General features: G+C 42.7%; 1 protein-coding gene across 4 annotated transcripts; it reads left to right on the top strand.

Moving 5' to 3' along the window:
• The first annotated feature begins 837 nt into the window (after nucleotides 1-837).
• LOC140547069 (uncharacterized) lies at nucleotides 838-15,589 on the top strand. Of its 4 annotated transcripts, none has more exons than XM_072670590.1 (2): nucleotides 838-1,076; nucleotides 14,404-15,589. In XM_072670590.1, exon 2 carries the CDS (start codon nucleotides 14,511-14,513, stop codon nucleotides 15,405-15,407), a length of 897 nt encoding a protein of 298 aa, XP_072526691.1. In that variant the 5' UTR covers nucleotides 838-1,076; nucleotides 14,404-14,510; the 3' UTR covers nucleotides 15,408-15,589. The 4 variants fall into 4 exon arrangements, with proteins under 4 accessions (XP_072526691.1, XP_072526693.1, XP_072526692.1 ...); XM_072670592.1 differs by lacking the exon at nucleotides 838-1,076 and adding an exon at nucleotides 1,464-1,485; XM_072670591.1 differs by lacking the exon at nucleotides 838-1,076 and adding an exon at nucleotides 4,654-4,814.
• The last annotated feature ends 6 nt before the right edge of the window (nucleotides 15,590-15,595 follow it).

The following is a 15,595-nucleotide window of genomic DNA, read 5'->3' on the forward strand; positions in this document are numbered from 1 at the left end:
GGTTTAGGTTTAGGGTTCGAACCACCACTGTTTCCCACCAAACCCACAGGCAGCCTGATCCAGGAACTAGGCTGTCTTAGTCGATGGCGTCCTTTACTTGTTATCTACATGATATGACTTATGGGTGGCATAATGAATGGGGGGCGTGGCATCACATATTGTGGGCGTGGCATGAAGTATGGGGGGGGGGTGACCCAAACCCCACTATCCCACTACTAGTGCTACTGTGATAGCACGCTGCGTGCTAATGCCTCAAGTCAAGCTCCCGACCACACACACACACACACACACACACACACACACACACGCTCCAGTTCTCCTCTTCCTCCTGGGGCTTAGCACAGTGTTAGCATAACCTCCCATTGGTATAAAGTGAGGCACTGTAGCTGCTTAGCAACAGAGCAGGACGGGCCCCTTATTGCTTCAGGGGGTTGGGCCTAGGGGAGCTAACCTGCCCAGGCCCGATCTGGGTTCTCCGTAGAACCACTTCCTTTACTGAAAGAACCCTTGAAGAACCCATTAGCAAGGAAGTATGGACTTGTGTGAACTTTGAATGTGTGTGTGTGTGTGTGTGTGTGTGTGCTGGGATAGAGTGTTCCTGGTAAGGGGGAAAACACATTCCAGTGCTGCCTTAGTCAGAAAAGTCATTCACACACACTCTCTTACACACACACACACTCACACACACACACACACACTCACACACACACACACACGGGTTGGTCGGTGTTACTGCGGCACGATTTGGCTGCAGCTAAAGTCCAAGGGGGAGGGCTCTCTCTCTCTCTCTCTCTCTCTCTCTCTCTCACACACACACACACACACTCCCTCTCTCACTCACTGTCTGGATTGCACTGCCTCCTCGTTAGCTGTGTGTGTTAGACCACTGACAGGATTGCATGAGACAGGCACGTCCAGCGCTGTCCTGAGTGAGTGTGTGTGTGTATGTGTGTGTATGTGTGTGTGTGTGTGTGTGTGTGTGTGTGTGTGTGTGCATGTGTGTGACGTGTCTCCTCCCGTCTCCCTGCCAACTGCGGACTTTTGACTTTTCCATTTTCCAGCAGTTGGACCATTAGGTAAGTAGCTAGCTGCTGGGGACTCATGTGGGCTGCATGCAATCAAACTTTTCCATGGCGAGTGTGCAAGTGGACCTGGATTTGGTATACTTTTAGAACTGGAATGTGTCCAATTCTGTTTGACCTGTAATTATGTCCATTTAACTGTAATACTGTGTAAAATTGCCTAAATGTAAAATAGCGGCAATCTAAGGGGCCCAAGCACCGAATCCAGGAACCTAGTAGTTATGTGCGGTTGGGACTTTTTGTTTCTTAGTATATGGTTGAGTGTATAACAGCATCCATGCTGATGCACTTCTGAATGTCTGTCACATGGTTTTGAATCAGTGCTGACCATCCACTGCAGCTGTTATTCCATATAATAGCGTTTGATTGTACGTGTACAGAATCCTGGCATTGCACTTATGCTGTATGTGAGTTTTATACCCTATTCTTCATGTTTTCACCTTTAGTGTCTGTTGTTTGATACAATTTAGGTCTGTATTTTATATATTTTAACTCCAATACTGTGTAAAATTCCCTAAATAAATAATATGGGCAATCTAAGGGGACCAAGCACCAATTGCAGGAATCTTACAGTTATGTGCTGTTGGGACTTTTCTTATTATTATTAATATTATGTTGGTTATATTAGTGAGTGTATAACAGCAAAACTTCAGTTTCTACTATTTGCTACATTTTAGGTCTGTAATTTACTTAATTTAACTCTAATACTGTGTAAAATTCCCTAAATTAATAATATGGGCAATCTAAGGGGACCAAGCACTAATTGCAGGAATCTTACAGTTATGTGCTGTTGGGACTTTTCTTATTATTATTAATATTATGTTGGTTATATTAGTGAGTGTATAACATCAAAACTTTAGTTTCTACTATTTGTTACATTTTAGGTCTGTAATTAACTTAATTTAACTCTAATACTGTGTAAAATTCCCTCAATAAATAATAGGGGCAATCTAAGGGGACCAAGCACTGATTGCAAAAATCTTACAGTTATGTGATGTTGGGACTTTTCTTATTATTATTCATAATATGTTGGTTATATGAGTGAGTGTATAACATCAAAACTTTAGTTTCTTCTATTTGCTACATTTTAGGTCTGTAATTTACTTAATTTAACTCTAATACTGTGTAAAATTCCCTCAATGAATAATATGGGCAATCTAAGGGGACCAAGCACCAATTGCAGGAACCTAGTAGTTATGTTTAGTTTCTACTATTTGCTACATTTTAGGTCTGTAATTTATTTAATTAAATCAAATACTGTGTAAAATTGCCTAAATGTAAAATAGAGGCAATCTAAGGGGACCAAGCACCAGTTGCAGGAATCTTACAGTTATCTGCTGTTGGGACTTTTCTTCTTATTATTAATATTATGTTGGTTATATTAGTGAGTGTATAACAGCAAAGCTGTAGTTGGGCTCCAACAGTACAGCACGCATACTAATGTACTTGCGAATGTTCATCACATGGTTCTGAATCAGTGCTGACCATCCACCTCAGTTATTATTAACATTACAGCGTTAAATTGTACATGTATAAGATCTTAGCAGTGTAGTTTAAATGCAGTTACTGTATCTCATTTAAATATCAGGTGCACATGAACCTGAATTTGCTGTACTTTTATATCCTGTACATGTGCGATCCTTTATTTTCTTCTGTTTGATAGATTTTAATTTAGTCTGTAAATTAATTCATTTAAAACTCTTATATTTAACTTATGCTGTGTCTAATGTCCTAAATGTATAATAGAAGCAACCAAATTTGTGACTTTATGTCATCTTATTGATATTATAGTATGTGGGTTTAATTCGTCTATTTTATAAAATTATATATAAAAATAAATAAATAAATAAATAAAAATAATAATTGATATATAATAATAATTATTATATATATATATATATATATATATATATATATATATATATATATATATATATATTATAACATATTTATTTGATACATTTTTGATCTGTATTTTGGTTATTTCATTCTATGTGTATTATATCTAAAATTATTATAGGAGCAATCATAGGGGTCCAAGCACCAAATGCAACTTTACGGTTGTGAGCTGTTGGGACTTTTCTTATTAGCAGTAGCATGGTGTTAGCTAAATGAGTGTGTATATTACAGCACGCAGCACTATCTGTACTGACCGTGCACTGCGTTATTAATATTAATATCACAGCATTTGATGGTACATTAAAATCATAGCATTGCTACGCAGTGTAATTAGGCCTACTGTAATACACCCTGATTCTCAGGTGGATGGAGGGAGGAGTGGATGGATGGATGGCTGGATGGTAAGCCCTGCAGAGAAGTGGCAGGTGTTTGAGGGTATGATTTGAGGCCTTTTAGTCCCGGTTGCGTAACGAGGAGAGATCAATATATGAGCTGCATGGCGTACGTCCTGCCTTTGACTGCACCAGGGCCTCCGTGACGCTACCGGAGGAACCTATTGAACATTCAGTGTGTGTTTACACTCTCTCGCACGTCACCACAGCAGCGGCACTGCGATAGACGCCATGTGTGCTGCTCCACCCCCCTGCCTGCATGCTGATGTGTCTTTTCACAAGGACAGCTAGAATTGCTGGCTCATGTCTCGGCACACTGCTCTTACAGACCTTTCTTGCTACCTAGAGGAAATAGAGGTAGAGGTTCTCTATTCTAGAGGTGGTCTCTTACCCAGCCTTGGTAAACTACCTTCCCAAATCCAAATAATTCTATCAGTAAATTAATGTTATGGCCGATCATAAATGTATATAATTTTAGAAAAGTATGTGGACACCCCTTCTAATTCTTAGTTGACGTATTGTCGGCCTATCTGTTGCTACCAGGAGTATAAAATCGAACTGTCGCTCTATGAAATTTCAGCCCTGCTAGAGCTGCCCCAGTCGACCGTAAGTGCTGTGCTTTGAAAATGGAAGCATGACTGCACCCCTGTGCACAAACCGATGTCCATAAAGACGTGGTTTGATTAGTTTGGCGTGGAGGAAAATGAAATGTAGACTATATATAGATGTACATAGATGTTCACAGCTCTTGAGGAATGTTAGCTACAAGAAAAAGAGGTAGAGGTTCTCGATACAAGAGTGGTCTCCAACCCAACCCTGGTGAACTACCTTCTCAAAGACTTTGGATCCAACCCTAATCCCACCACCTCCTAAAGTATGTGGACACCCCTTCTAATTCTCAGTTGACGTGTCGTCGGCCTAGCTGTTGCTGAGACAGATAGAACCGTCATAGGTTGCCTGTCAGTCTGTGAAATTTCAGCCCTGCTAGAGCTGCCCCAGGCGACCGTAAGTGCTGTGATTCATGACTGCACCCCTGAGCACAAACCGATGTCCATAATGACGTGGTTTGACGAGGAATTTAGGCTGCATGTATAGACGTACGGAGAAACTTATATAAGGTCTTCATTTGTCCATCAACGTCTGTAAGATGGCTTTTCACAAGCCCTTCAGGCAGAACAGAAGCCATCATTGATGTCTCCTGTACCTTTAAGAGCCCTGAAGGAGGTCTCTGGTTAGGCAGTGGTGCTGGAAAGCTGGTAGTCTGTGTGTGTGTGTGTGTGTGTGGTGGGATTAGAGTGATATGGCTAAGAAATGCATTTCGGGGATTAAATTCGGGAGGCCCGTCTTGCTGTGCTGTGGCATCGCCCAAGCAGAAAATGACTAAGCAGATTGTTCATCTCTATGGCAACAGCTCGGATCTGGGAGAAGAATAGCAGGAGTGGTGGGTATTCTCTGCAAAAGGACGTTATAACAGACAAAACTAGAGCATTCTGGCCTCGGATGCCCATTATTAATGACATTTACGACAAAAAGAAGGCAGGTGCGCAGAATAATCAACCGTTCATCAAACGAATGATGAACAAATCCTAGTGAAAGGTCTCCTCTTCTACTTAGAGATGCTAATGTGGTGTAGATTGAAAGTTCGGGGGGTTATGACTGAGTAATAATTCATATAAATTACAAATTATGAAACAAATTGCAAGTTTTAAGTGTTAAATCATGGCTATCTAGCAGCTGTAATGCTAATCAAACTATAATGCTACATTGCACACCATAATGCTAGCAGAATTAGCGAAATCAGTGACGGTGGTGTGCGATCCTACCCCTTCGCTATCATACCTATGGTGTTTCTTTGCTATGGTGTTGTTGTTGTTAGCAAGGTTAGCTACTATTTTATGCTAGATTATGACGTTGACCAGACGTCAAAAAGTCGAAATTCAACGTCAGTAGGACGTTGGCATTTGACGTTTGGAAGACGTTAGGTTTTGGTTACCTGACACCATAATTTCTAAAAACCAACACAAGTATCAACGTCTAATGATGTCAGAATGTCATGTCGAGTGAACGCTAAGATGATGACGTTTACCAGACGTCCTCATGTCTAAAAGTCGGTATTCAACGTCAGACGTTTGGAAGACGTTGGGTTTTGGTTACATGAAACCACAATAATTAATTATCAATTCATTACCACATTAATAAAAAACGTAAAAAAGTAGTAACGTCTAATAAAGTCAGAATGTCATGTCGCTAAGATTATGACGTTGACTAGACGTCTAAAAGTTGGTATTCAACGTCAGTAGGACGTTGGCATTTGTCGTCTGGAAGAGGTTGGATCTTGGGAACTCAGCAGCACAACCTAAAACCAACAAAAGATCAACTCTGTCAACTTGGCGTCAACATTAGACGTTGTCCTGACGTTGAATTTCGATCACTCAACACCACAAGCTACGTTCAACCATTCGCCGTTCACCCTCTTATCGAATACGTCACGAACTCTCGTCCACCGTCGGCAGTTTGCCCGACTCTGGAGGACCTAACTAGGCTGGTAGCAGGTCTTCTTGAACCTTCTTGTATGAAAGGCTTTGTCTACAGGTTTCCTCAGAGGTGCTCTGGTTTGATACGTTGGCACAGGAACGTAGGCAGTTGCCCTCGAGGCAGGCATTCTTGAGCCTGTGCTAGATTCCACCCCTGCTTAGCAGCGAAGGACGTACAGTTAGATAGCACTCTCGCTTTCAGCTCCCCCGTCTCGGCAACAAAGGGTGGCTGAGCTGCAGATCCCGAGCAGTTAAGATAATTACGCTAAGCCTGCTGTTGTGAAAAATGATGAGATTATGGAGCTGAACTCCGGCTTTCGGTTAACTTTAGGGCTAAAAACAAGCGCATTACCCTGGGATTTTTAACATTCCCTTACACGCCAATGCAGAGGCCCAATCAGAGGCCTGCGATTGAGGAGAGCTCGTGCCCCGATAAACCACCTGCCTAATATTGTGGAGGTACCACCAAAACAGCTCTGGGCACCTATCAGCAGATCCTTAAAGTCTGGTAAGTTGTGAGGTGGGGCCTCTATGAGCATCATCGAGCCTTGGGCGCCTACCCATCTAACAAGTCCAGGGCCATGTGGGGCCTGTATGGTGGCCCAACTGGGAAGCAGCTTGGATGGCCACCAATGGTCAGGGGTTGAACGTGGACCCCATCGGGTAAGGTAGTATACCCTGCCGCCATGTGAGATTCGGGTGGGCTTCAACGATGAACGATTCGGAGCCCATGTCTACCTGGAACCCCCATGTTCCACCCATGCGAGCCACTGACCACTGCATACCGGGAACACCCCAACAAGACCTGCCCGGTCGTCTATCTAGAACATCATTGGTTCTTGATTCTTGCGCTTGCCCATTTTTCCAGGTCACATTTCTGTTACTTGTTAGCTACACTATTTGGACAAAAGTATTGGGACACCTGCTCATTCACTGTTTCTTCTGAAATCAAGGCTATTAAAAATAGTTGCTCCTGCTTTTGTTGGGGTAACTGTCTCTACTGTCCAGGCAGGAGGAAGGCTTTATACTGCATTTTGGAGCAGAGCATTGCTGTGAGGATTTGATTGCATTCAGTGACAAGAGCTTAGCATTAGTGAGGTCAGGACGTTGGATGTTTGATCACCACCCCACTTCATCCTTCATCATTCCAACTCTCCAGCTTAGCTCCACCACCATCCATCATTCCAGAGAACACAGTTCCTCCACTGCTCCACAGCTCAATGCTGGGGGGCTTGATATAAACCCCTCCAGCCCACGCCTGGCCTGGCACACACATGAGGGTCACCATGCCCAACGCCAAGCATTATCCAGAAGGATACAAAGGTGGTGTTCCTCCGTGGCGTCTGATGATGTTGCCAAGGGTAAAGATGAGATGGCGGCAGCCGTGGCCTGAAGGTTGGGAGGGGTGTCCATAAATATTTGGACATGTTGTGTGTATCTTAGTGGCGGGGAGTCTCGAAGCTTCCGTCTGTGCGCAGGAACAGGTGTGTTTACAAACACGCCTGCAACCGGGACACAAAGTGCACTTGTGTCCCCGAGGGACGGACGCTTTTTAGGTCAATGTGGAAAGAACTTGCCGGGGAACGGGTCCGGGACAACAATAAATAAAAAAGCCGGGGTTGCCTAAAAAATCCCCCGAATCTGCATTCGCTTTGTCGGTTTGTGAATGGAATTACTGTCCCTTTCCCATTTCACAATGACACTGGGTTATGCAAGAGGAGCTGTCTCTAAGGAGACAAGTGGAGGTAAGTGGGAGGGGAAGAGACAGAGCAACAGGGAGAGAGAGAGAGAGAGAGAGGAAGAGAAACAGGCCGAGAAAGACATTTTTTTCCCAGTGTTTTTGAAGAACCACCTTTGGCTCCATGTTGAAGAACCTTCGCTCGATTTAAAGGGTCATTTCGTTCCAAACATGGTTCTTCCAGGGCATCTCCTGAAGCACCACTAGAGGAACCTCTGTTTGTGTAAGAAGTCAAGCGAGGAAGCTGGGAGGTCTAGATAGTGTTGGAGGCTCCGGAAAGCACCAGTGTTACATCCGTCATGGATTTCCTTATAAGCCTCGGGATGGGCTGGAGTGATGACTCTCCACTGTACACTTTTGGGATGAGTTGGGGTGTTGAAGCTCCTGTGAAGACCTTTGAAAAAAGTTGAAAACCTGTTTGACATGAACACCTTTGTGATAAGTGAAAAATCTTTGTGATAAGATGGTGTGATGACACTCCACCGATTACCTTTGGGATGAGTAGAACACATTTGAAATGGACTGAACCCCTTTTGGGATGAGCTGAATATGTTTTGGATGAGTTGAACAACTTTGGGGATGGGTTGGAGTGATGACTCCACTGAACACCTCTGGGATGAGCTGAACACCTCTGGGATAAGTTGAGCACCTTTAGGCTAAGAGGAACCCTTTTGGGATGAGTGGAATGCCTTTGGGATGAGTTGGACCACTTTGGGATAAGTTGAATACCTCTGCGATAAGTGGAACACCTTTGGGGATGAGTTGAACACCTCTGTGATAAGTGGAACACCTTTGGGGATGAGTTGAACACCTCTGTGATAAGTGGAACACCTTTGGGGATGAGTTGAACACTTTGGGGATAAGTGGAACACCTTTGGGGATGAGTTGAACACCTTTGGGGATGAGTTGAACACTTTGGGGATAAGTGGAACACCTTTGGGATGAGTTGAACACTTTGGGGATAAGTGGAACACCTTTGGGGATGAGTTGAACATTTTGGGGATAAGTGGAACACCTTTGGGATGAGTTGAACACCTCTGCGATAAGTGGAACACCTTTGGGGATGAGTTGAACACCTCTGCGATAAGTGGAACACCTTTGGGGATGAGTTGAACACCTCTGCGATAAGTGGAACACCTTTGGGGATGAGTTGAACACTTTGGGGATAAGTGGAACACCTTTGGGATGAGTTCAACACCTCTGCGATAAGTGGAACACCTTTGGGGATGAGTTGAACACCTCTGCGATAAGTGGAACACCTTTGGGGATGAGTTGAACACCTCTGCGATAAGTGGAACACCTTTGGGGATGAGTTGAACACTTTGGGGATGAGTGGAACACCTTTTAGTATTAGTTAAGCACCTTTTGGGAGCCCTGGAGTGACTAAGCTCTACTAAACACCTCTAAGAACTTGCATTTCTCTTGTCCTGAGCTCGTTGTCAGTGCCGCTGTTAGCTGCATTGCTGAAACCCTGCTGGGCAGCAGCGCAGTGCAGTTTCTTCAGTTAGCTGCAGCCTTAGCACAGACACAGTTTCCTTGTAGAGTTCTTACACTGCTCTCAGTTTACGTTTGCTGGAAACGTATTGATCTGCTCTTCCAGCAGGACGCCTGGATCTGCAAGGTCAAGCACAGACACTCTCGGAGAGCTCTGTGAGAAGTCGGGATCGTTTCATATTTGAGTGCGCCTGAGCCCTGTGGCCTCAGTTTTAAGTTGTGATGTCAGGTGACTAAGGTCCAATGTCTTCCAAAACCTCTCACACCAACGTCATGTTGATGTAGAACATCTACATTTAGTTGAGAGGTATAGTATAGTATACTTAACGTCCACTCGACGTGACATATTAACATCGTTAGACGTAGTTGTTGTTGTTTTGAAATACTTTTCGACTAAAATGTAACATTTGTCTGATGTTAGAGTCCTGCATCTTTTAGACATCAAAAACCCAACGTATGACCACCATGATCTTACCGTCCACTCAACGTGACATTCTAACATCATTAGACGTTGATATTCTGTTGGTTTCAAATGGCGGTGCCAGCGAACCAAAACCCAACATCTGTCTAACGTTGGAGCTTGACGTCAGCCTGACTTTCATTTTTAACTAAAATCTTAATCTTAACGTCCACTCGACGTGACATATTAGCATTATCAGACGAAGTTGAGATGTTGTTGTTTTGAAATACTTTTCGACTAAAATGTAACATTTGTCTGACGTTAGATCTTTTAGACATCAAAACCCAACGTAAAAAATTTTATTCGAGATGGCTAACATCTTTCTGACGTCAGCGCAGTCCTTCCACTGCTTGAAGTTAGAAAGGCGCTGATTGAGAGGGCTCATGGTCGCGGATCGGTCCGTGTCTGAGGTCGGATTAAAGATTATCCGGAGCGACGTGGGTGCAGTGGAGCGGTGCCGGGTGCACTGCGTGTCCCATAACCCCTTGCTCTCCACAGTGTAGCTCGCTCTCTCTCTCTCTCCCTGTAGCCTGTAGCGCCACTCGGGTGAAGATAATCTGGCAGCAGAGATGTCATTTGAGCGCAGTGATCAATCCCCCTCCCCCAGATTAAACTTTGACCTGTCACATGGTTTGTGTTGCTTTAAGTAACACAGGACAGTTTTCCGACTTTACAAAATGGACAATGGACAACATTCCGGATAAATATATATATATATACAAATGGTGTAAATCTGGTGTATATGGCTTTTCCTGTAGGAGATAAATGCTAGCGGTTTCTCACAGCCTCCCTTTAGCCTCTTTTCCCTTGCTAAAGGAAACACTGTATGGACAAAAGTATTGGGACACCTGCTCATCCCTAGTTTCTTCCGAAGTCAAGGGTATTAAACAGGAGAAACCAGGCAAGCCCAGCTGGATTAGCCGGCCTATAGGGTATGTCATAGGCTAGGTAGTGTGCTTTCAACCACCTTGACCATCAAAGACCCCCGTAAACCAACGCGAGAGGTCTTAGCTGACAGTGGGATTTAGCGGTGGGCGCTAAGATCGATCTGGCACTGGAAAACCAGCCCTTGGGCTCCTCGCTTCGGCTCATACGGAGAGCCAGCGGCTCTGTGGGAGGTGTGGGGCTGGCTGTGTAGCAGACTAAACAGAGGCAGGTCATTAGCAGGTCAGCAGAGGCTTGGACAGTGAGAGCTGTGGTGTTTTTTGGTCAGGGTGACCCTGCTATACACCGCAGCATGGCGCAGCCTCATTTTCTGACACTTGCTTTGGGCCTTGAGGTGAGAAAAGGTCACCTGACCTGAGGCGACCTGATTAGGACAGTGTGGCTATTTGGGCCAGTTACCCGAGAGTGCTTAGCCTGGAGCTCTGAGCAGTAGTCTGTGTTATGTTTATGAGGCTAATGTCGCTAACAATGTAGCCAACCACCTCACCAACCCCACCTACTCTAACCTGGTCAGGCTGTGGAATTACCCCGAACAGACCAGCTTACGTGGTTTCAGACATTGTCTGGCTGACTGTTGGGTATAAACATGGCCTCAGGTACATTAGCATAGCTAAAAACAGACTGGACGAAGGCGCTTGGTCGTTAGCAGGTCAGCAGAGACTCTGTGTCCACCTATATGGAAAAAAATTATATATATTCAAATGCATTTCACACACTAAAATGTATTTCAGAATACATGGCCTGTATATCAAATATTATTTAAAATCAATCGATTTTAATATTTATTGGGGGAATATTAAACACTAAGTTTTTCAATTTTTCCTTTTATGATTTTAATCATTTCTTTTTTTGGTTTCATTTGTATTTTATATATTAAAATTTTTAGCTCTTTTTTAGTCAATATTTTTATTTTTTCTGAAATTTCTGTACTTGTGCACTTTTTTTATTTATTCTTATTTTATTTATTATTTCTTTCTATGTTGAATTTCTAAATATATTTTAAACAACATTTAAAACATGTTTTTTTTACATATATTTCTTTTCCATGTGAGATTATTATTATTTTTATTTATTCATTTATTTATTTCAACTTTCTTTCAAGTATATGAAATTGGCTGTTGAATATATTTTATTAAAATATTTGAAAATAAATGTGTTTAAAAAGTACTTTTAAAATGTTTGGTAAAATAATTTTCAACAAATAAATATTTTGCCATTTCTAGACATTGAAAAAATATATTTGCTAAACATTTACATTTTTAATTTTTTTTTTTTTTTGTTTACTCTTTATGGTATATATGGTAATTCCATATATACAAAATACATATTTTTAGATATACATTTGAAATATATTATATTCTTTTATAAAACATTTATAAAAGTGACCCTGCTATACACCGCAACATGGCGCAGTCTCATTTTCCATTTTCGGACACTTTGGGCCTTGAGGTGAGAAAAGGTCACCTGACGCGACCTGAGTAGGATATGTGGCTATTTGGGATACAGGATATATATATATGTTAATTATTCTTCTTCTTCATTTTTTATGGCTATCTGGGATCGCACTTCTGAACTCTCTCATATATTTTAAAATAACTGTATGTTAAAAATATATATGTTCTAAAAATAATATACTACTGTAGATATACTGTATAATATATATCACACAGTGTCCCAGGTCAGAGACCCCACAAGCCAGGCTATTTAGCCAGAGTTCAGTGGTGATTTAGGCATGCAGGCCTCCGTGACCTTTCCCAGGTCTGTCCGGCTGTCCGGGCCGAGTGCGGTTCCGGCGCTACTGTAAACGCTGCCCCTTTGTCCTGAAGGCCAGATTTCTGCCAGAACAGTTGATCCATTCGGTCCAAGCTGTCGTCCCGCGTGTTTTCAGTCCGAAGACACAAGGCTTCATTGTCTTCAGCGTCGTCCCACAGTGTCGTTTGTGAGCGGGAGAGACAGAGAGAGACAGGGAGAGAGAGACGCTGTCCCGAATATGAAAATAAACCCGGAGCTCCTTTTAATAGCCTCTCGCTGACCCACATTAGCGGAGCGGTCTGATAGGCAAGTGTACCGGAGCTCAGGGCCTTCATCAGCCGGGTGGGCCTTCATGTCAGGCCTGGACTGAGGTGATGGCTGGAGTGTGTACGGGTGGGTGGGTGGTGTGTGTGTTGAGGTGGGTGTTGTAAACATGGCCTGGCTGAAAGCTCAAACACAGGCTGGGGTTGTGCCGAGCCTGTGTAGTAGGGCTGAGAGGCCGGAGGAAGGAATGACTCATTGGTGTGATTATGAGAGGCAGGACTAGGATGCAGTTTGGCTCCGGTCAGTGCTTAACCCCTTAACCTCGCCCTGCTCCTGGTCTGACTCAGCAGCCTGTGGCCAGCAGAGGGCAGCAGTGCTCTCTCTCTCTCTCTCTTTTCTTTTTTAGTCCAAATTTTTGACCATTTTCAGACTTAAAAAAAACCCCAACATATTTTATACACATTTTAATTGTATTTTTATTTGAATATTTGAGATAAAAGTGCACTTCTGTAGCAAATCAATTACAAAAAAAAAATCTTTTTTTTTTAAAATATGTATTTGGCATATATGGAATTACCCAATTAATATATTTGACATCATTTATTATCCCATTTTATTCATATTTTATTCATTCATATTTAAAATAATTTTCTATATCATGTTAAATGTAAATTTGCGAATAATTTACATATCAGTGTTATATGGGAAACTAATGTAATTATGAAATATATTTTTGCAATAGAAAAAAATGATCATTTCATTTCTGTTAAATATATTTCTTAAATACTTTTTGAATTGATTTAAAAAAAAATATGAATTTGCTATATATGGAATTGCCCAATGAATATATTTTATATATTTTATTATTTCATTTTATAAATGTTTTATTAATTCATATCTGACATATGTGTAATATATTTTAAATGTATATCTAAAAATATGTGTTTCTTATATATGGAATTACCCAACAACAACAACAAATATATACATAATTTCATATATGAAAAAATAAATAATGAATAAAATAGCACTATATATATATCATGTTTTTTTTATTCATTTTGTATTCATTCATATTTGAAATCATTTCGTATATTATGTTAAATGTAAATTCACTATGTTGCTAGAACTTTAAGAAAAGCTACATATCTGTTATATTGAAAAACATATTTAAAATATGTAAATTTTTATCAACATAGAAAATTGCAAAAAAAAGAATTTCTGTTATATATATATATATATTTTATAAATACATTTTAATATATATAAAATTTCAAATATGAATACATAAAAATTAAAAAAGAATAAAATAGCATGACACACATATATATATTTTATTCTTTCATATTTGAAATAATTTCCCAGTCATGTCCTAGAACTAGATATGCTACATATGTGTGTTATATATTTTCTCCTATATTTTCAAAGAAATGTATGTTTAAATATATTTAGTTTATTCTTATCTGGTCAGTAAGTGTTTATTTCCTCAGTAAAACGCTAACCTTAGCATAATTAGCATAAATGCTAATAAAAGTGGGGGTGGTTCAGGTAAATCAGGGCTTAATGATGGGAGATCAGGTGAGCTGCTGCTGCTGCTGATGATGATGCTAATGCTAATGCTAACGTTAGCACCACTGACAGGTGAAGTGCAAAACACACTGATTATCTGGTCATCTGCTGACCACATTTGTCGAGGGGTGGAGCTACAGTATTAGGCAGCCAGTGAACAGTCAGTTAAGGCCTCTTCAGAGGTCTCAGAGGACCAGGGTCCAGGGTCAGTAGATGCTTAGAAATGGCCTCCTGTCCTGCTTTATGAGCATTAGCATGTCTTTCCTCTCGCTAGGTGCTTATGAACTTCGAGGAGTGACACCATGGACCTGGCTCTGGTCCTCAGACCTCAGCTAATCTCGGCTAATCTCTGACCGGATTCCCCGGCTTGCGATTGGAGATATGAGTGAGCTTCAGCTATCTGCCGTGACCATGGGACCCCCAGATGCGGCCCACCGTAGCATGAGTCTACCCTTGCGCAACGGGGCTACGGACGGCAGCGCTTCGGCCGAATCTTTGGCATCATCGTCGACATCTCCCGACTCCATGCGCAGCCTGAGCAGCCTGAGCGGCGGCCGGACGGACAGCCCACTGGACTCGGACATGCCTGAGGGGAACACAGGGAGGAAAGTGACCACAGGTGAGGACGACTCTGGGATTCAAAGCCCAGACTGTAGACCTGACAACGACAACGACAACTCGGCGTCTGTCTACTTGGACGCGGACGAGGACGGCTGGTGCGAAACCCGTGATGACCAGGACAACATCACTCGGGTTCGGACCCACAAACAAGGGCAAAATGATCAGGAGCACAGTGATGTCCATAGCAACGGTAACCATGGAAGGCGGAGCTCAGATGACTCTTCCACGACAGAAGCACTGCTTTGCTGTTCTGGGTGTGAGGAGGACGAAGATGATGAAGAGGAAGAAGACTCTTTTCTGTCTCTGAGTTCTGCTGATGTGGTGATGAGGTGCCAGAATGAAGCTGAGGAAGGCCAGATGCAGAGCTCTTCCAGGAGGCCCAATGTGAGCCCTGTGAACGAGTTCCAAGTGGAGTCCCTTCAGGAGTCAGAGGAGTGGGCCCGGACGCAGAGCTCATCCAAGAGGTCGGATGTGGGCCCTGTGAATGAGCTCCATCAGACGGCTCTTCTGGAGTCAGTGGACATTCCCACTGAGCAGAGCCAGCTGCAGAGCTCTTCCAGGAGGCCCAGTGTGGGCCCTGTGAACGAACTCCAAGTGGAGTCTCTTCAGGAATCAAAGCAGCGGGCCCAGGACGCAGAGCTCATCCAAGAGGTCTGATGTAGGCCCTGTGAATGAGCTCCATCAGACAGCTCTTGTGGAGTCAGTGGAGATTCCCACTGAGGAGAGCCAGCTGCAGAGCTCTTCCAGGAGGCCCAGTGTAAGCCATGTGAAGAAATTCAATCAGGAGGCTCCTCAGGACGCAATTAAGATTCACACTGAGGCTGGCCAAACACAGAGCTCAACCA

Source organism: Salminus brasiliensis, chromosome 24, assembly GCF_030463535.1.
Source record: "Salminus brasiliensis chromosome 24, fSalBra1.hap2, whole genome shotgun sequence".
In the NCBI taxonomy this organism is placed as follows: Eukaryota; Metazoa; Chordata; class Actinopteri; order Characiformes; family Bryconidae; genus Salminus; species Salminus brasiliensis.